The following is a 17,328-nucleotide window of genomic DNA, read 5'->3' on the forward strand; positions in this document are numbered from 1 at the left end:
AACCTCCTCCCACCCTACATTTGCGATTCTGTGTGGGTACGTATTAGAACCTGATTGAAAGCTGAGTGGATGTCCTTGCTCTTTCAGCCTTCAAAGACCGTGGTGGACAGTGACGAGGACTCTCCCTTGGTGACTCTGTCCTTTGCCCTGTGCGTCCTGGGGAGGAGAGCTCTGGGCACCGCGGCCCACAATATGGCCATCAGGTACCTGGGGGAAGCAGTGGGAGTGTTGTAGACGGGTACGGGCCCCGCATCTTACATTTCTGATAGATTTTTATCACCTGTTTTCTTTATTCTAAAGTTGGACTGATTATACTTCTTTCAGATAGTTCTTTCAATAATGAATGGTGTTGGGCCTACGAGAAGACTGTTTTGATCACTTTGATCTTTTAGACGATTAGATTTGGAAATATTATTCATGTGTTACAGTCTGGGCAGGAATTCTGGGCAGAGGACCTTCTACCTTACAAAAGTCCTTGTGGATTTGCTGGGAAGATTCAGTGAAATCTGCATATGGGGTGGCTAGTTTGGCACCTAACAAAATTGATGCTCAATAAATGTTAGTTCCCTTTCCCATATTTTTCCTCACAAAAGAAAATCCTCACGTCTGAGCTCTAGTCCAGACCCGACTCTGCCCTGTCTCTGGAGCTCTAATTGGATGCTGCTTCTGTTTGCCAAACTCTGTCCCTCCTGGCTCTCCCCCTCCAGTAGGTAAACAGCCCAGGTCGCTCTTCTTAAAGAACAAAAACAAAATCAAACTCTTTGCTGGCCCTTGGTCACCCTCTGTCACTCGTGTGGTGTCATTCACAAGGGAAACAGCACTCACACCAGGGCCTCCGCCAGCCTGCCGGCTCCTCCTCGCACGCCAGCCACCCTGCTCTCACCTTCCACTCACCTTCCGCTCACCCACGTCCGTGGCCGTTGCCTTTGGCGTTTAGCGCTACAGGCCGGCAGGTCTGCACTCTGCCTGCCCGTTAGAATCGCCCCGGTGAGTGGGTCTCAGCCCCAGATCTCCTGTGGGACCGTAAAATATCCTGCTGCCCAGGCCCTACCCCAGCCCAGACCAATTCCGTTACAGCCCCTGTGGGCAGGACCGCACATCCTGATCTTTTAAAGCTCCCGGTGAGTTCAGTGGGCAGGCAAGATTGAGGACCATACACCCAGGGAGCTTAGAGAAGAAACGGAGCTTCCACTCAGCCTGCCCTCCCTGGCTTCTCCTGTACTTGGGCCTTATTCAGCGTGTCTGTGTTGTATTGTCGATCTAGTGCTCGGCAAAAGGGGGCCTTTGGACATTAACCTCAGTGAGTTTTGTGTTACTAGGTTGGATTACTAGTTCAGTAAGGGCAGAATCCACTTACCTATTTAACAACCCTCACGACCCTGGGCCATCAGGCAGACAAGTCCAGGGAGGCTCTTGTTGACTGTGTTTCTGAATGTCCTTGAAGGGGACGGCTGCGCGTCATGACTGGTGGCAGGTTGTTGAGAGGTGTCATGGGTTATGAGTTGTGAATTGGCAAAGGGTAAGGTGTGGTGGCTGGCAGCTCTTTTCGTTGCTCTCTGGAGACAGTAGCCTGGAGTCACCAAGAGGGAAAGGTAAGAACCCAGGGTAGTTAGAATTTGTGACATCAGCTGCTCTTTCAACTCCCACATCTCAGAATTCCATGATTTTCTTTACAGGTGAGAAATGCCCAGTGTCTGACCCTTAAAATCTCGTGGTAATGCCTGTCATAGGCAACTCCTCTGGGGAGGAGCTGAATGGTCTCTAGTCTCTCCCTGTCCTCCTACCTAACTCAGCCTCACACAGGACTCGGGCCGTTCACTTTGTGGCCCTCGGAGAATCAATTCGATAATTGTTGAAAGTCTAGCAGAAGACTCATTCGTGGGCTTTGCACAACACTATGGTGTGGCCCCTAGAGCAAGCTCCTTATGAAACTATAAATAAAGAATAATATTCTCAAATACTATGGCTTCATAGGATCTTGCACTTGAAATCACAAAAGGAGTCTTCAGATACTCATAGCACCTGGGCAGATGGTTAAAATAATATAACAAGGTCTTTCGTTTGATCAATTCGAAGTGTTTTATAAATTTCAGATGGCAAATAAATACTGCAAATTTTTTTTAGTTCATATCTAAGATATTTCCAAAGACTTTTCCAGTCTGTTCTTCGTGCATCTTGCTCGGCTCTGCCTGACGCAGGTGTTTCCTGCTTGGTCTGCTCGATTTCTTTTTCCTTGATTAAGCACCATGCTTACCAGCTGCTTTTTTTAAACCTGATTTTGATGGGATTTCCTCGTTTCAAAGAGTCTTTCATACTCAGTGTCAGTTCTGCTTGCTGCAAACATGGTGATGAGATAAATCTGGGGGGACTCTGCACAGTATTCTGGGGAAAGCCTGGATTGCCTGGGGCAGGTTTGCTTTACTGAGAGGTCCCATGCCGTAGCAAAATCACAGAAGGCACTTTCATTTCAGTGCTTGATTTCCAAAAGGCAGCTTCTTCACGTGCCACCCTGGGTCCACGCTGGGGTCTGAAGTGCATGAAGTTCTAAGATTTGCCTGGAAGCAGGGGTGGGAGAAGGGTTGCAGTGTGAGCAGAGGTTTGAGACTGGCAGGGCCCTACCTCTCTTTAACCAAACAGCTGGGCTTTACTTGGGGGACAAAAAGGTAACAGAGCTCAAAAAAATTTTTTAAACATAAGTTTTATAGATACACATTGCTGTCAAAGCTATCCCAATTTGTAGTCTTATCAATAGTGTTCTTCCATATGCTCACTAATACATATGTATTCTATCTTCTTAGATTTTTCTAGTCTCAGAGGTAAAAAATTATATCTCATTGGAATTTGCATTTCCATTTTTAATAGCGAGGGTGAGACTGTCTTATATGTTTATTGGTCATTTATACTTTTTCTGTGAATTTCCCATTTACATATTTTACCCATGTTTATTAAGTACTTACTGATATATAGGAGGTATTTGATATTAAGATATCAATACCTTGTTAGATATGTTAAAATACTTTCAACCAAGCTGCACTTGTCTTACTTTTTTCTTGTCTTTTAAAGCTTTGTGGTAGGATGCTATTCTTGCTCATTTTCTCCTTAGGTGAAATTTTAGAATCACTTTCCATAAAAACCTTCATTGGAATTTTGATTGAGATTGTATTGAACATACAGATTAATTTGAGAAAACAAAATGAACACCATTTAATAATATAGTGTATCGTTCTGATCACTTAGATTTTTCAGTGTCCTCAGTAAAATATTATTTTTTAAAGATCTGTAATTTCTTCATGGGCTTATTTCCAGATATTTTATAGTGTTATTGTGATTGTGAATACAATCATTTTATAATTGGTTGCTTCTGGTGTACAGAAAGGTTTTTTTTATATATATTAATCTCATTCTGGGCACCTCTACTGAACTGTTTTATTGACATCATAATATTTCAACTAATTCTCTTTGATTTTCTGGTGGAAAGATGTATCTGAAAATGATGACAATCTTGACTTTTTTTTTTTCTTTCCAATGTTTATAACTCAATTCTTCCTTATTAGATTGGCCGTGACCTCAGTACTATGTTGCAGGTGGGCATCTGTGTTAGTTTCCAACTGCTGCTATGACAAATTACCGCAAACCTGGTGATTTAAAGCAATATAATTTTATTATCTTTCAGTTCTGGAGGTCGGAAGTCCAGAATGGATTTCACTAGGCTAAAATCGAGGTGTGTGCAGGCTGTGCTTCTCCTGGGGTGCTGAGGGGAGATTCCATTCCCTGTTCTAGAGGCCCTTCCTCCGTCAAAGCCAGCAGTGCTACATCTTCCAGTGTTTCTCTGACTCGGACACGACCTTCTTTCACAGACCTTCTTTCACAGATAAGAGCCGTTAGGATTACATTGGGCCCACCCAGATAATCCAGATAATCTCCCCATCTAAAGATCTTCAATTTAATCACATCTGCAAAACTCCTTTTGCACTGTAAGGTAACATAGCTACAGGTTCCAGGGGTTAGGACATGGATATCTTTGGAGGCTGTCACTCTGACAACCCCAGCATCCTTGCCTTAATTAATGAGAATGAGTCTAATATCTTAGCATTAAAAATACGGTTTAGTTTAGGTTTCTTTTAAACCATTTTTATGAAATCTAAAAGCTTCCTTTTCTTCTTAGCTTCCTAAAGCTTTTACAGGAAAGCATATTGAATTTTCTTTTTTAATTTGAGGGCATACATTCTGATGGTACTATTCTTCTCTCTTAATCTGTTAATGTAATAGGTTACATTAATAGATTTCCTCATGTTGAAACATCCTTGCAATTCTAAGATAAGCTCTATTTGGTCATGATCCATTATTCTTTTTATACAATGATGGATTCAAGTTGCTAATATTTTACTTAGTATAATTATATCTATGTTCAAAGTAAGAATGGCTCGTAATTGCATGTGTGTGTGTCAGCATGTGCTCTATCCTTGTATAATTTTAAAATCTGGAGTATGCCCTTAGGTGAACTTTATGAGACCCATGTTGTTCTCACATTTAATGTTAAATAGCGACAGATGATTGTGAACGCTGACTCCCCCAGGTAGGTCTCATGTGACAACCTGGTATAAGCCACAAGCTCTGTTTTTCTTGACTGATTTGTTGGGGAAATGTTTTGACTTTACAAAAGTGACATAGCTTTGATGGATGGTCCTCAAGAAAGAAAAATTTGTGCATGCAAAATTAGGGAGAATGAGTAAATTGAGAATCATCTTAAAGGAGTTGCTGAATGCAAGTGAGCAAAAGAGTCCCATTATATAAATTGTCTTTAAATAAAATAAAATGTTGGTGTGTTATGGAAATGGAATGGGTTCATATGAACATGGGAGGCAAGCGCTGATAATACTTTAAATTTGAGGTTTGGGGCATATCTCCTTTGAAGAATTGTGTTTCCCACTGAAGAAAGCCATACAGATATAAGGGAATGTTCTAGTAGGAAGTCAGAATAGTTTCACTGACCCCAGAGGCCAAGAGATGGCTTAATTACTATCTTCAAGTACATGAAAGGTGATGAGCAGATCCTGGCTGGTGCTCTGTTTATAGAGATAAAAGGTCAGAAGATGGCTGCACTTTACAACAGCAACAAGTTTGTTTGCAGAAGAAAATACCCTGACTCTCGAAATAGACTAAGTGCCAAGACGATAAAAAGTTTCAAGGCAAATTTGATCTTGAAAAATGATAGGAAAACAAGCCAGGCCTAAATGTGCTCTGCCAAGCCCAGCATGCTTCCTTGTGGCAGGAGGTCACTACTGTGGTCTGAGGTCTCTACATCTACCATCTACCCTCTCCTCTCATTCCTAGTGCTCTGAGGAATCCTCACGTCATCTCAGCTTCTCCTCCTGAGACGAGGCGCCAAGCTGGGGCCAGCCGTCATACTGGTTCATCTTGCAAAACAGATCAAGGTCCAATTGCCAGACTGGATTTGGAAACAGAGTAATCAGAATCTAGGGGAGGTATAGACAAAGTAAACAGAGTGCACGATCCTGACTTAGAAGATAAAGTCAGGTTATCAAGCCAAAATCAGAATCTTGGAGCATGGAGAAAAAAATATCTAAGTTAAAAGCATAGAAAAAAAATGACAATTTAGAAAAAAGAGCAAGAGTTTCTGGGACCTTAAATTCTAACACAGTGTTGGGAAGCTCCCTCCCACTTTCTGTATGGGCTCACCCCATGTCCCAGCTCCCTTGTTTCTTGGAAATGTCTTGACATCTTTAGGGGACCCCATGTTCTCTGGGCCTGTCAGTCCCAAACCTCATAGCACCCCAGTATCTCCAGGGGAGCATGATCTTAGGCCCCAAGCCTCGTCACAGACTACTGACATAGAGTCTCTGGATCTTGGGTCTGGAACTCTGATTTTGAACAAGCTGCCAGGTGATGATTTCTGTAGCCAGCCTGACACTGGTCCTCAGGCGGGACTTAGGAGCATTTTGCACAAGACAATAGTAGTTGATCCAGTTGATGCTGAGCCTCCAAGCACAGAACTGATGGTGTTAAAACATCCCTGAGTCAAAGGTAGTAAAAAAATAATCATCGAATCTTGTTTCAGTTATTTCTCATTTGTTAATTATTATTTCACACTTTATCTGGGATTTATTTGAAGCAGTATCAGTGAAATTCTTTAGCCAACATGATTTCTTTCCAATGATGATATGAAATTCTGCAATCCAAACTTGCCTAGTTTATATTTGAAGCCTACGTAGCCTGGATATTGATGGCTGAGAAATGCTCGTTCAGGGGTGAAAATAAGAAAAACAATAGCTGTGAACGTTTACAACGTGCTCTCTAGGTTCTGGGCAGAGTGCTGACATGAGTTATGAGAGTTAATGCATTTTATCCTCTCGCAAGGCATGAGGGTGAGGTAGATACTACTACTGGCCCGATTTTGCAGCTGGAAACCCTGTGGCACAGAGAAGCGATTTGTGCGAGGTCTTCCCATGAGTCTCCCCATGCAGACTCATGCCCAGACCCCAGGAGTCTCAGCTCCTACTGGCCACACTCTGCCGCTGTGCACAACGTCTCCCAGCCGTTCATCTCCATCCGCTCGGCAGGAACGCCTTGGACTCCCCCCAGCTCTGTGCGGACATTCCTCTGGGGCGGCCTGGCTACTCCAAGCATCCACCGTTTCCTCCTCACCTACATACACTTCCTGGTTGACCTATCCTGTGCCGGGTTGTGTTGCTGAGAGCTGCTGAGGGCACCTGCATTGTGGCCCCGGTGCTCAGTGTGGCCTGAGCTCAGGCACGCTTCACCCTGGGGTGGCACCTCGCCCTCTCTGCCAGCCCAGAGCTCTCCCCATTGCAGTTGCCTCCACCATGCACCCACAGTTCCCAGCTCACTTGGACACATCTGCTGTGCCTTTCAGGACAATATGAATGCTGGATGCTGGGTGTGCTCAGAATTGCCCCCCACCCCTCACCAACACGCACCCATTGTCCTCAAACCACACTTGTGCACGGGGGTCCCCCACATAAATAGAGCCTCAGCAAGCCAAGCCTCTAAATACACCTGCAGGTACGGGATCTTAAGAATGAGCACAGGAAGAAATCAATGATAATGAGATAGAGAGACAGTGTCAGAGCCAAGACTTAATTAAACTAAGTTTTGGAGCTTCTGGCTCTCGTCCCTCCAGCCCTGTGGGGCCATCTGCTGCCTCTCAGCGCGGCACCTGAACTCTAAAGGAAGTGAAGCACCTTGGAGCTATTTAGGGGACACCGTGTGTTCTCTACAGAATGTTCTTTCCAAGTGTTCTTTACCAGCTAGGAGAGAGCTGGGATCCCAACCTGGGCTTGTCTTGATTTTAGAGCCAATGGAGTAACTTTCTGGCTAAAGAGTGCATGAAAGCAATATTAATACACTCCATTCAGGATGTGGACAGAGTATGCACACCAATTGAAACGTGAGAAAATTGCTGGAGATCGAGCTCAGGGAGAGGTGGGGGTCAGTTCAAGAACTACACCTGCAGCATTTTCACCACTTGGCTCAACTGAAGCCTTTAAAGCCGCAGTCTCCAACCCCCAGGCCATGGACCGGTTCCGGTGGTGGCCTGTTAGGAACCGGGCTGCACAGCAGGAGGTGAGTGGCAGGTGAGCATAAGCCCCACCTCCTGGCAGATCAGCAGCGGCATTAGATTCTCACGGGAGCGCGAACCCTACCATAAACTGCACATGCGAGGGATCTAGATTGCGTGCTCCTTTATGAGAATCTAATGCCCGATGATCTGAGGTGGAGCCGAGGCGGTGATGCTAGCGCTGGGGAGCAGCTGCAAATACAAAATATCATCAGCAGAGAGATTTGACTGCATAGTAAACGTAATGCGCTTGAATCATCCCGAAACCATACCCCTCAACCCCGGTCCATGGAAAAATTGTCTTCCATGAAACTGGTCCCTGGTGCCAAAAAGGTTGGCACCTTTAAAGGGATTAGGTCATTCTAACCCAACCTCTGAGCTGTACTTTAAGAAGATGACCCTCGTCACACCTTTTAAAAGCAGGTCTGAGTTTCCTAGAGAGGTAAGTAGCCTGGAGACAGCCAGAGGGGTTTCTCCTGTGCCCCTTCAGTGTGGCATAAAGTACCAAGTATTTGTTCCCACCCATCTTGTCCTCTTTCTCGACTTTTCTGTTCCTTTTCTCTTATACGAAAGGGTTATAATAATATGTGTTGTACAGGTATCTGTGAGAATGAGAGGAACCTATAGAATGGAAAGCATTTAGTAACACACAAATCACCAGAAAAATGTAAGGTGTTGTCCTTCTCTCTGCCTCGCTTTTAGTTGCTCGGAGATGGTGATTGTCATCTAGGTCGTTGCCTTTTTGTTTGTCCTTTGTTGTTTTTAGAGATAGGGTCTTGTTGTGTTGCCCAGGCTGGAGTGCAGTGGCTATTCACAGGCACAGTGTTAGCTCACTGCAGACTTGAACTCCTGGGCTCAAGCGATCCTCCCCCCTCGGCCTCCCAAGCAGCTGGGACTACAGGCACATGCCACCATGCCCTGCTTTGGATTGTTGTTTTTGTTTGGGGAACTGGAGCAGGAGAGTGTGGTCAGGAGTATGGAATTAACCATGAAACTAGTGTATGGTTGCTGGATTACACGTAGGAGAATACAGCACACATGACGAGAGCTTGCTGCAGTGCCCGAGGTGGAGGTGCTGTCTGCGCCTGGGACAGTGACTCTCTGAGTATCTCCACCACTAATTAGTAAACAGGGGAAACCCAGCCTGCAAATCACACTTAACTGTGTGCATATGTTCTACAAGTGCTCTACTGATGGCAATGTGCGGCAGCAGACGGCTCTCCACAATGCTAATCTGTAAACAACGCGGTATTTACAGGCCTGTCTGGAAATTAACTAAAATGAACAGATCAGGCATTGTGCTGGGGATGCCCTTGTGAGTCCTGCAGAAACTGTCCCTGCATTAAAGCTGTTTCCCTCTGAACCCTGATGCAGCACCCAAAAATGTCTCCATACATTACCAAATGTCCCCTGTGGCCCAAAATCAATATCAGGTTGAGACCTACTGTGAAAGAAGGTGCAGGTGATAACTGGGCTGAGCTGGTGGTCAGTGATTTTGAACAAAATTGGGGCTTCGGGGGGCGTAAGCAACCTCTGTCTGGAACAATCGTGGATGGGAACTCTGTGGATAAAGAAATCCTAAATAAAAGAGTGTGAAAACAACCTTTGCTTCAGTTGGCCATCTCCAAATTGTCATTGCCATGGAAGGGGAGGGGCGGATATGCTGCAATGGGCTGGGCTTGTTGGGTCACAAGCCCTGGGCTGACCATGAGCTAGAGTCTTGGCAGTGGCCGACGCTGCAAGCAACGGCCACAGCCTCCCACCAGAGAACAGCCCTTTCCAGGAAGGCTGTAAAGAACTGCACCTCACACTGACCACCCAGCCTCTCGTGTGTGCTCGTCACCACCAGGTATGGCATCGTGAAATCGGTGGCTGGGTGGGGAACCAGAAAGACAGCAAGTGGCGGATTCATTCTGAGCTAAGTGGCGCAGTGTTACAGCCTAAGCAGTACATACCGGCATGTTCTAGTTGAAAAGAAAGTGCACTCAAGTGTCAGCTACTCATTATCATATCAAGGAGAGATATTTTTCTAGTGCTGTTTTTATTTGTGACAGTATTTAGCACTTCCATGGCGCCATAGAAGCCCGTGGATATCTTGTTGCCGCAGTATTTGGTGTTCTACATGTGGACACGCACCTCTAACACATGATTACACACATACCAGGTTTCTTTGGGGGCCAGCCTGCCTTCGTGCCCCATGTAATCCCACACTGCTGGCATGGTCCTCCCCACTCCGCTGACTGCCCAGCTGACCAACTAGGACAGGGTGTCCTGCCTCACTCATGCACGTCCGTGGGAGGGGTGGGAGTGGGGCCTGCTGTAGTCCCCGTGAAGGCCGACCTCGAATGACTCAGATGCAACACCATTTCCCAGTAATAAAAACTGCTCCAGCTGTTGGCCTGGGGGTAGGAGCCTGTCATTTCTCAGTAGAGTCTTAAACAGACAAAGTCCTGTGAAGCTCCAAACCAGAAATGTGCTGCAGGTGTCCCGGAGACCTCTGCTCTCTCCACCCTGACCTATGCTTGTCACATCTCGCTGGTCCCCTTCCTCGTTCTCTCAAGGGAAAAAGGCAGGTAATGAAACACCTTACTTTTAGGATGTCTTGATCTCGAAGGTGCTAGGGATAATACCCCCAGTCTAGTGGAATTCTAACTCAGACCGTTTGCTATGTTGAGAATCATTTTAGTAGAACAGCATGAAGCACCACAATGCGTCATTTTCTCTGAAAATAGAAATGACAGCTCAAGCATCTATTGTTGGGGGCCTTGGATGGGAACTATCTTAGTGAGGCCCTGTGGAAGCTGAGTTTTTCTGCTGATGAGTAACCAACTGATGACTGCCCTGCTCGTGCAGCTGAGCTCACAACAGGCTGACGCCTGGCGGTCCTCGCTCTTCTCTCTTGTCTGTGGACGTTGCTCTGGGTATCTGGGCAAGTCCCTTAATCTTTGCCACCGTCCCCATCCCCACATCTGGAGGGAGTTTTTTTCTCTTATGCTTACACAAGGCCATTCTGAGCAAGCAGCACGGCTTTCCTAATCCTTTCCTGAATAAATCCCACCCATTTCTTTTAGGATTTAGCTCTCCCATTTTAGCACTTAGCTCCTATCTGACAATGGCAGCCTTTCCAAATGTTTTCAGCTGAGAGCAGACAGTGATCATTATTCACGTTTCGAAGCCTCCACTCCCAGCATTAGCTTTCTGAAGCCTGGCTCTGCTGTCCAGTAAGTGCCCTCCTGGTGCCCTCTGGGCAGTTGCTCCCTCGTGGATCTCTTTCTGGAAGGCTCCGGGCTCCTCCAGGCCACAGCACCCAGAGCCCCACCTGCCCAGGCTGGGCTGTTCTCATTTCCCACAATCTGCTCTGAGGCCGCGAAGCCTCTGTGGCAGTGTCTTTCTCAAGGGAGTTCTAGAAGGAAATTAATGGTAGCGGCACATTTCAGGAGGAAACGCTAAAATAGCAATCAGCAGAACCATTTCCCTGATGGGCAGGACCAGCACGCTGTGTGGAATTGAAAGTCCTGCTCTGCGAGCCGGCTCATTAAATCCACAGGAGCAGCCACCCTCAGAGGTCCCCTTCCACGCATGCTGCCCGGCTCGCTCTGTCCCAGGGTGGCCCTACCGGGATGTTGTTTCTAACACTACCACGTAACTGCTCCCAGGGATGTGGGAGGCCAGGGCTGTGAGAGGTGGCTGTGATGGAGAATATTAATAGAAAGAAAAGAAAAGAAAAGAAGAAAGGAGGGGCTGTTCTTCCTCTCCGCAGAATGCAAGATGCATCGCTGGTCCAAACCTCCCCCGCCAAGTTCATCCAAAATGTAAAGGCCCCAGGCCCTGAGAGATTTCCCCTGAGTAACTTACACTCCAGTTCTCCATCCTGGCAACGCTCAGTGACGTGCGGGAAACGGAAGCAAGGCAGGAAAAACCTAGAATCATGAAAACCTAGGTAATCCTGAAAGATCCTTTAGGCATTCATTTTAAGCCTCACAATTCTACCTCTTCCTCTAGTCATTAAAAAAAAGGGTGGGACTGGGAAATGAATGTTCTCTGAGAGCCTAAATGACCAGTTTGAGGTTTCTTTTGGTTTTATTTCCACTCCATATTGTGGTAGGGTCTAGTTTTTATTAGGAGTAACATAGCCCCAAAATGATATCTAGAATTACAAAGAAGAAGAAAGACGCCTGCATTATTCCGCAGTCAGCATTGTCACGTCCTGAGAAGTGGAGGGCTGGCGGGATTGCTGGGATAGCTTTGCCTTTTCTGACCCAGACCTCCAATGTCACATTTGGAGATCAAGTGCCTCCTAAGATGACTGAAGGTGACACCAATGGGAGACTCAAACCTTGCTCACAACGACAGGATTCTGAACATTTGTTCAGTGTGAATTAACAGTAATCAGGACTTTGTTTTACAGCCTGGATTCTTTTCTATATGGCCTCCACGCCCTCTTCAAAGGTGACTTTAGAATAACAGCACGAGACGAGTGGGTATTTGCTGACATGGACCTACTGCATAAAGTTGTCGCTCCGGCTATCAGGATGTCCCTGAAACTTCACCAGGTAAAAATCCATTTTTTTTTAAAGTATCAGCCTGAAACTTTAGGGGGAAAATGGCCTTTGAAAAATATGGTCCCCTTTCACTGCACAGCATTGAGAGTGGACTCGTTACTTAGGTAACTAAGCACTGAGGCTGTCTAGGTGTCTTGACATTGGCAATGGCTGTTTGCCCCCGAGAGCGGCTAAGAGGTGGTGGTATTCCACCAGGAAGGAAGAGAGGGGCACTGGCCGGGGACAGTGGCGTATCAGACATGCCCAAACTGCATCTGAAAATCACAGGAACCTCAGCCACGAAGCTCTTTCCTAGGCATGTCACTGGTTAGGACAATGAGAAGAGGAGGCGTCCTCTGTTCCCAGCTGGGATCCAGAAAAAAAATAAGGGAGAGAGCAAGATGAAGAGAGGACTCAGCTTTGGAGCCACCAGCCAGTCACCATCCGTTCATCTACCCCGGGGGCCAGGTCCCCACCCAGTCCACACCTGGGACTTCTTCCCACAGGACCAGTTCACTTGCCCAGACGAATATGAAGACCCTGTGGTCCTCTACGAGGCCATCCAGTCCTTCGAGAAGAAAGTGGTCATCTGCCATGAGGGCGACCCGGCCTGGCGAGGCGCGGTGCTGGCCAACAGGGAGGAGCTGCTCACCCTGCGGCACGTGGTGGACGAGGGCACGGACGAGTACAAGGTCATCATGCTGCACAGAAGCTTCCTGAGCTTCAAGGTGATCAAGGTACGGCGGCCACACTTCCAGCCTCCCATTGGCATGAGTCTCTTGTTTGGGATGTATTTGAGAGGACATAGAGCAGTGGTTAGCACTGACACGTGAGTCCCTGCACCAGCATCCTCTGTGAGAGGAACAGTCTCAGCGGGGCGTTGCCCGGCCAGCAGCGGCAGGGCAGGGAGCCAGGCTGGCACTGCGTCCCCTGCGGGGTCGGCGCCCACCTCGCAGAACCAGCATCAGGCAAGGACTTGGGCAAGAAGTCCTGTAAACACACATGTAGGTGAGGGTCAGGATATAGCCTGTTTTTAAAGACTTTCTAATTCTCTAGAATTCCAGACCTTTCTCTAACAACCCATTCTTGGATCCCAGAGCCTTATTCCAATGACTCCTCTTTCTATATAGCTTCACACCACTGGGCTGAAACAAAAACTTTCTTTTCTCTCAGTTTCCCCATGAAAATGACATTATATCCATCTCACAGGACAGCTATTCTGGCTCAACTCTGAAAAAACTTTAGGCCAAAGTGTTGTAGTCGCAGATGTTCAGTCCCAGGGCCCCGCTCACTCCCTGTGGGTTAAAACCAACAGACTGGGAGACCCAGGACAGCTGCCTTTCTCCCCTGCTCCTCCCCTGACTTGCAGGTTAACAAAGAATGTGTCCGAGGACTCTGGGCCGGGCAGCAGCAGGAGCTCATCTTCCTCCGCAACCGCAACCCGGAGCGCGGCAGCATCCAGAACAACAAGCAGGTCCTGCGAAACTTGATCAACTCCTCCTGTGATCAGCCCCTGGGCTACCCCATGTACGTCTCCCCACTGACCACCTCCTATCTAGGGACCCACAGGCAGCTGAAGAACGTCTGGGGCGGACCCATCACTTTGAACAGAGTGAGGACGTGGCTCCAGACCAAGTGGCTGAGGTAGGCTTTACAACGAAGGCCTCTGTCTGGGTGCTGCGGGGGGGATGGGGGGACTCTCCTATCTCTGGTTCGAATTTCACTGGCGACCACCATTTTCTCATACGATGAAAGCTGCCATACCCAAGTGACATCTGGCAGATCATTTGTTTCAGCAAGCAGTCGCAGACTTTGAGTCAATGGGAAATCTCATCCAGATGAGACTCTTTTCCCCCCACACTTGCACAGGCTGAGAATCTGCTAGAGTTCTTGCAGCGCTGCAGAGGTCGTGGGTCTTTAGGAGTAACCATTCCACATCTGTTAGAGAGAGCTGGGCCTGGGCTCCCCCTGCACACATCTCTCATACAGTAAGCCTTCCTGGCTGCAGAAATGAGTCTCTAGTTACTTAGGCTGCATTCTAAGTTTTGTCGCAACGTGACAGAGCTCCTTGTTGGGCCTCAAAGCTAAGGGTTCTTACTGGAAAGTTGAGACTGAAGCTCATACACCCTGGTACACCCTGTTCATTTATTAGATGCTGCTGTTTGGGGAACAGAAGCCCCGGCCCCACCCTGCATTCCCTGTGTGCTGCTTTCCCGGAGAGCATGCTCTTCCATCTTGATTTAGACACGGCTGTGGTGGGGCGTTCAGGGGTATCAGAAACACGCTGGTGAGACTCCTGGAAGTGCTTCTCCCTCCCACAGGATGCGGAAGGACTGCAACGCCCGCCAGCACAGCAGCGGCAACATTGAGGACGCAGACGGAGGAGGGGCCCCTGCGGCAGGTGGCAGCAATGCTCCGGGTGGCGGCAGCCAGGACAGCGTGGAACAGCCCAGAAAAGGTGGATCCCAGCCCGGGGCCTCAACCCATGAAGGGACACAGGGGACAGGTGGGTGCAGCAGGGGCCTCAGGGCTACCGATGAAGCCCGTCTGGTCATCGTGACCAATAGCGTGAGTTGGCTTTTCATTCTAACCTTGGACAGTTCCTTCTTGCAATGAAAGTCAGCATCGGGCTAATGGATGTCTGAACTTCGCTGATTCTCGTAGGTTCTGCTCAGAAAAAAACTCTGCTCATTTCAGCTTTTCTCATCTATCCATTTGTCTGTCCGTGACCTTGGCCAGCCACTCATCCATCTGCCACCTATGCAGGTGTCCCACCACTCCCTTCCATCTCTCACTCAGTGACTGTGCCTTCTGCATCCGGCTGTGTTGTAGCCTCGGAGCCATGTGGCGTCTTCCTCTTCTGCAAGCCTTCGTGGCGTGCACAGACAGGCCTCCTGCCTCTCCCCTCCTGCCTCTCTGGTTCTCACCTTCCTCCACTTGGGCTGGATGTTTCGGAGGCTGAGAGGAGAGGAAGGGTGCCTGCAGGCAGGAACGTGGAGGGGGAGGTGGCTGCGGCCAAGTCCAGGCTGAGTTCGAAGTTTAAAATCAAGTTTACGCTGACAACCAAATAGTTAAACTCCACCATATGGATGAAGTTCCAAAACCCCAGGGGTCGTGCTGTGCTGGGGAGGGTTTAGCCAGGCTGGAGAAGGCCATCCTGAGGGTTAGCAGAGGATGAGTATACTGGGAACGCAGAGAGACAGGTGCTCTGCCCTGGTTCCTGCCAGGCCTTGGCTCTGCCCTCCAGCACCTGTTAGCGGTTTCACCTTTTGGCCCCAGATCTTCCTCACCATCCAGAAGCATTTGATAAGCGCCTGTGCACGTGCTTCCCTGTCAGCCCTGCGCCACATGAGCTCGGAGGAAGAGTCCCTGCCTCCTGGGAGTGCCCAGAGCAAGGCAGAGGGCTGAACGGAGAAAGCAGATTTTGTATGAGCACGAGGACGAGGAGAGAGAGAGGGAGGGATGGATGAGGTGATAGACAGGTAGCTAGAGGCTGATAGATGATAGAAGGAGAGACAGGTGGGTAGATACACAGACAAAGCAGCGGGTATCAGCTGCTAAGAAGCAGAACAGAAGAGCCCCCCCCAGCCCCTGCAGAGCGCCCGCCGCACCCCCGTGCTGTAGCTGGCCCCCAGGCCGGAGTGTCTCGTTGCTTAGTCAACATTTGTTATCACACGAAAAATGTAAGTTTCGAGATCATGTAAGTGATTTTCCCGATGGGACAATGCAAGGTAGGTTCCACGTGGTGAAACGCCTAAGCATTTGGGGTCGGCCAGTCCTCCCCGGTGACGGGTCTGGACAGAGGAAGTCCGGAGTCGGGGCTCGGGCTGGGGGTGGTCAGAGAAGGGGGCAGAGATGAGCGGGCCAGACAGACCTTGGACCTGGTTTCTTGAAGCTTGCTAGAAAAGAAATTTGACACACTTTCTTCCTGTTCTTATGAGTAAAACAGCACCAGCAACTGGCTTTGGCCCAGAAAAGCTGCTGTTCCTTCCTCTCCTCAGAGCCGGGACGCCATAGGCAGTGAGTGCCCCTGGGATCCTAACTGCCGTGCACCATCCCCTGGCCGGGGGACGCTGCCTCCCCTCAGGTGTCCTTGTCCCCAGCCCTGGGAACGAACTGATGGAAGCCAGTATTTCCTCAACACCTACGACACTGCCCTGCTCCCAGCGCTCCATCTGTGCTGCTGGCAGTGTCCCTGCCCAGCGTGGCTTTGTCCCGTCCCCTGGCTGGCAAGGGCTCTGCTTACAAGTGATCTTCCTCTAGCCCCACGGGCAGGCAAAGCTGACACCATTTCTTCCAGAAGCATCCAGCCAGGGCTTCTTTATTTCCTCACTGTGGGCAGGGAGGGGATGGCGTGGGGCAGAGACTGCCGCAGGTCCCTTCCTGGCCCAACAAGCTGACATGCCTGAGGAAAAAAGGCACCGCAGCCTGGGGACGCTGTCCTGAGGCTTGTGCCCCCAGCAGAGGGTCAGAGAGCTGGAAGGGGAGGGGGAAGTGGAACAAGGCTGGGCCCCCCTCCCACTTCAAGGAAGAAAAAGCCTCTCCCTTCCCGTCTTCCTCTGCCTTCCATGCAGCTCTGATGACTCGCAAGGTCATAAACCTCATCTCCATGTAGCCAGAGTGATTTTGTTTTAATATAAGTCAGTTCATATCATTCTTCTGTTGAATAACGGCCTTAGCTCAGAATAAACCTGTATCGGGGTGCTAGGGCTGCCGTGACCAAGTACTGCAGCCTGGGGGCTTTGACGACCTTATTTACTGTCTCCCAGTTCTGGAGGCTGGAGTCCAAGATCAAGGTACTGGAGGCCTGTGAGGGAGACTCTGTCCCAGGCCCCTGCCCTGGCTCCTGGTGGTTTGCCTCCGTCTTTGGCATCTCTTGGCTTCTAGAAGCATCACTCTGATCTCTGGCTGTTTCTCCATGCGGTGCCCTCACTGTGCTTGTCTGTGTCCACAATGCCCCTTTTATAAGGATGCTGTTCATGTTGGACTAGACGCCCAACCTACTCCAGTACGACCTCATCTTAACTAACTACATCTGCAACAGCGCTGTTTCCAAATCAGGTCACGTTCTGAGGTCCTGGGGGTTGGGACTTCAATATACGAATTCAGGGCGGGGGCAGAGTTCAGCCTATAACAGCACCCCAGGTGGCCCCCTGCCTTTAGGCCTATGCTGACCTGCTGTCTCTC

At 48.8% G+C, this 17,328-nt stretch overlaps 1 protein-coding gene across 1 annotated transcript in view; it reads left to right on the forward strand.

Annotated features, from left to right (window-relative positions):
• The window catches only part of PCNXL2 (pecanex-like 2 (Drosophila)), a 275,717-nt gene that overhangs the window by 252,855 nt on the left and 5,534 nt on the right, over nt 1–17,328 (forward strand). Inside the window, exons 28-32 of the mRNA XM_012660166.1 lie at nt 88–203; nt 12,009–12,153; nt 12,648–12,878; nt 13,511–13,785; nt 14,463–14,647. Of these exons, the coding sequence (XP_012515620.1) occupies nt 88–203; nt 12,009–12,153; nt 12,648–12,878; nt 13,511–13,785; nt 14,463–14,647 (952 nt within the window). The remainder of the gene's footprint in view (nt 1–87; nt 204–12,008; nt 12,154–12,647; nt 12,879–13,510; nt 13,786–14,462; nt 14,648–17,328) is intronic.

The sequence above is a fragment of the Propithecus coquereli genome, unplaced genomic scaffold, assembly GCF_000956105.1.
Source record: "Propithecus coquereli isolate 6110/MARCELLA unplaced genomic scaffold, Pcoq_1.0 Scaffold66, whole genome shotgun sequence".
Classification (NCBI taxonomy): Eukaryota; Metazoa; Chordata; class Mammalia; order Primates; family Indriidae; genus Propithecus; species Propithecus coquereli.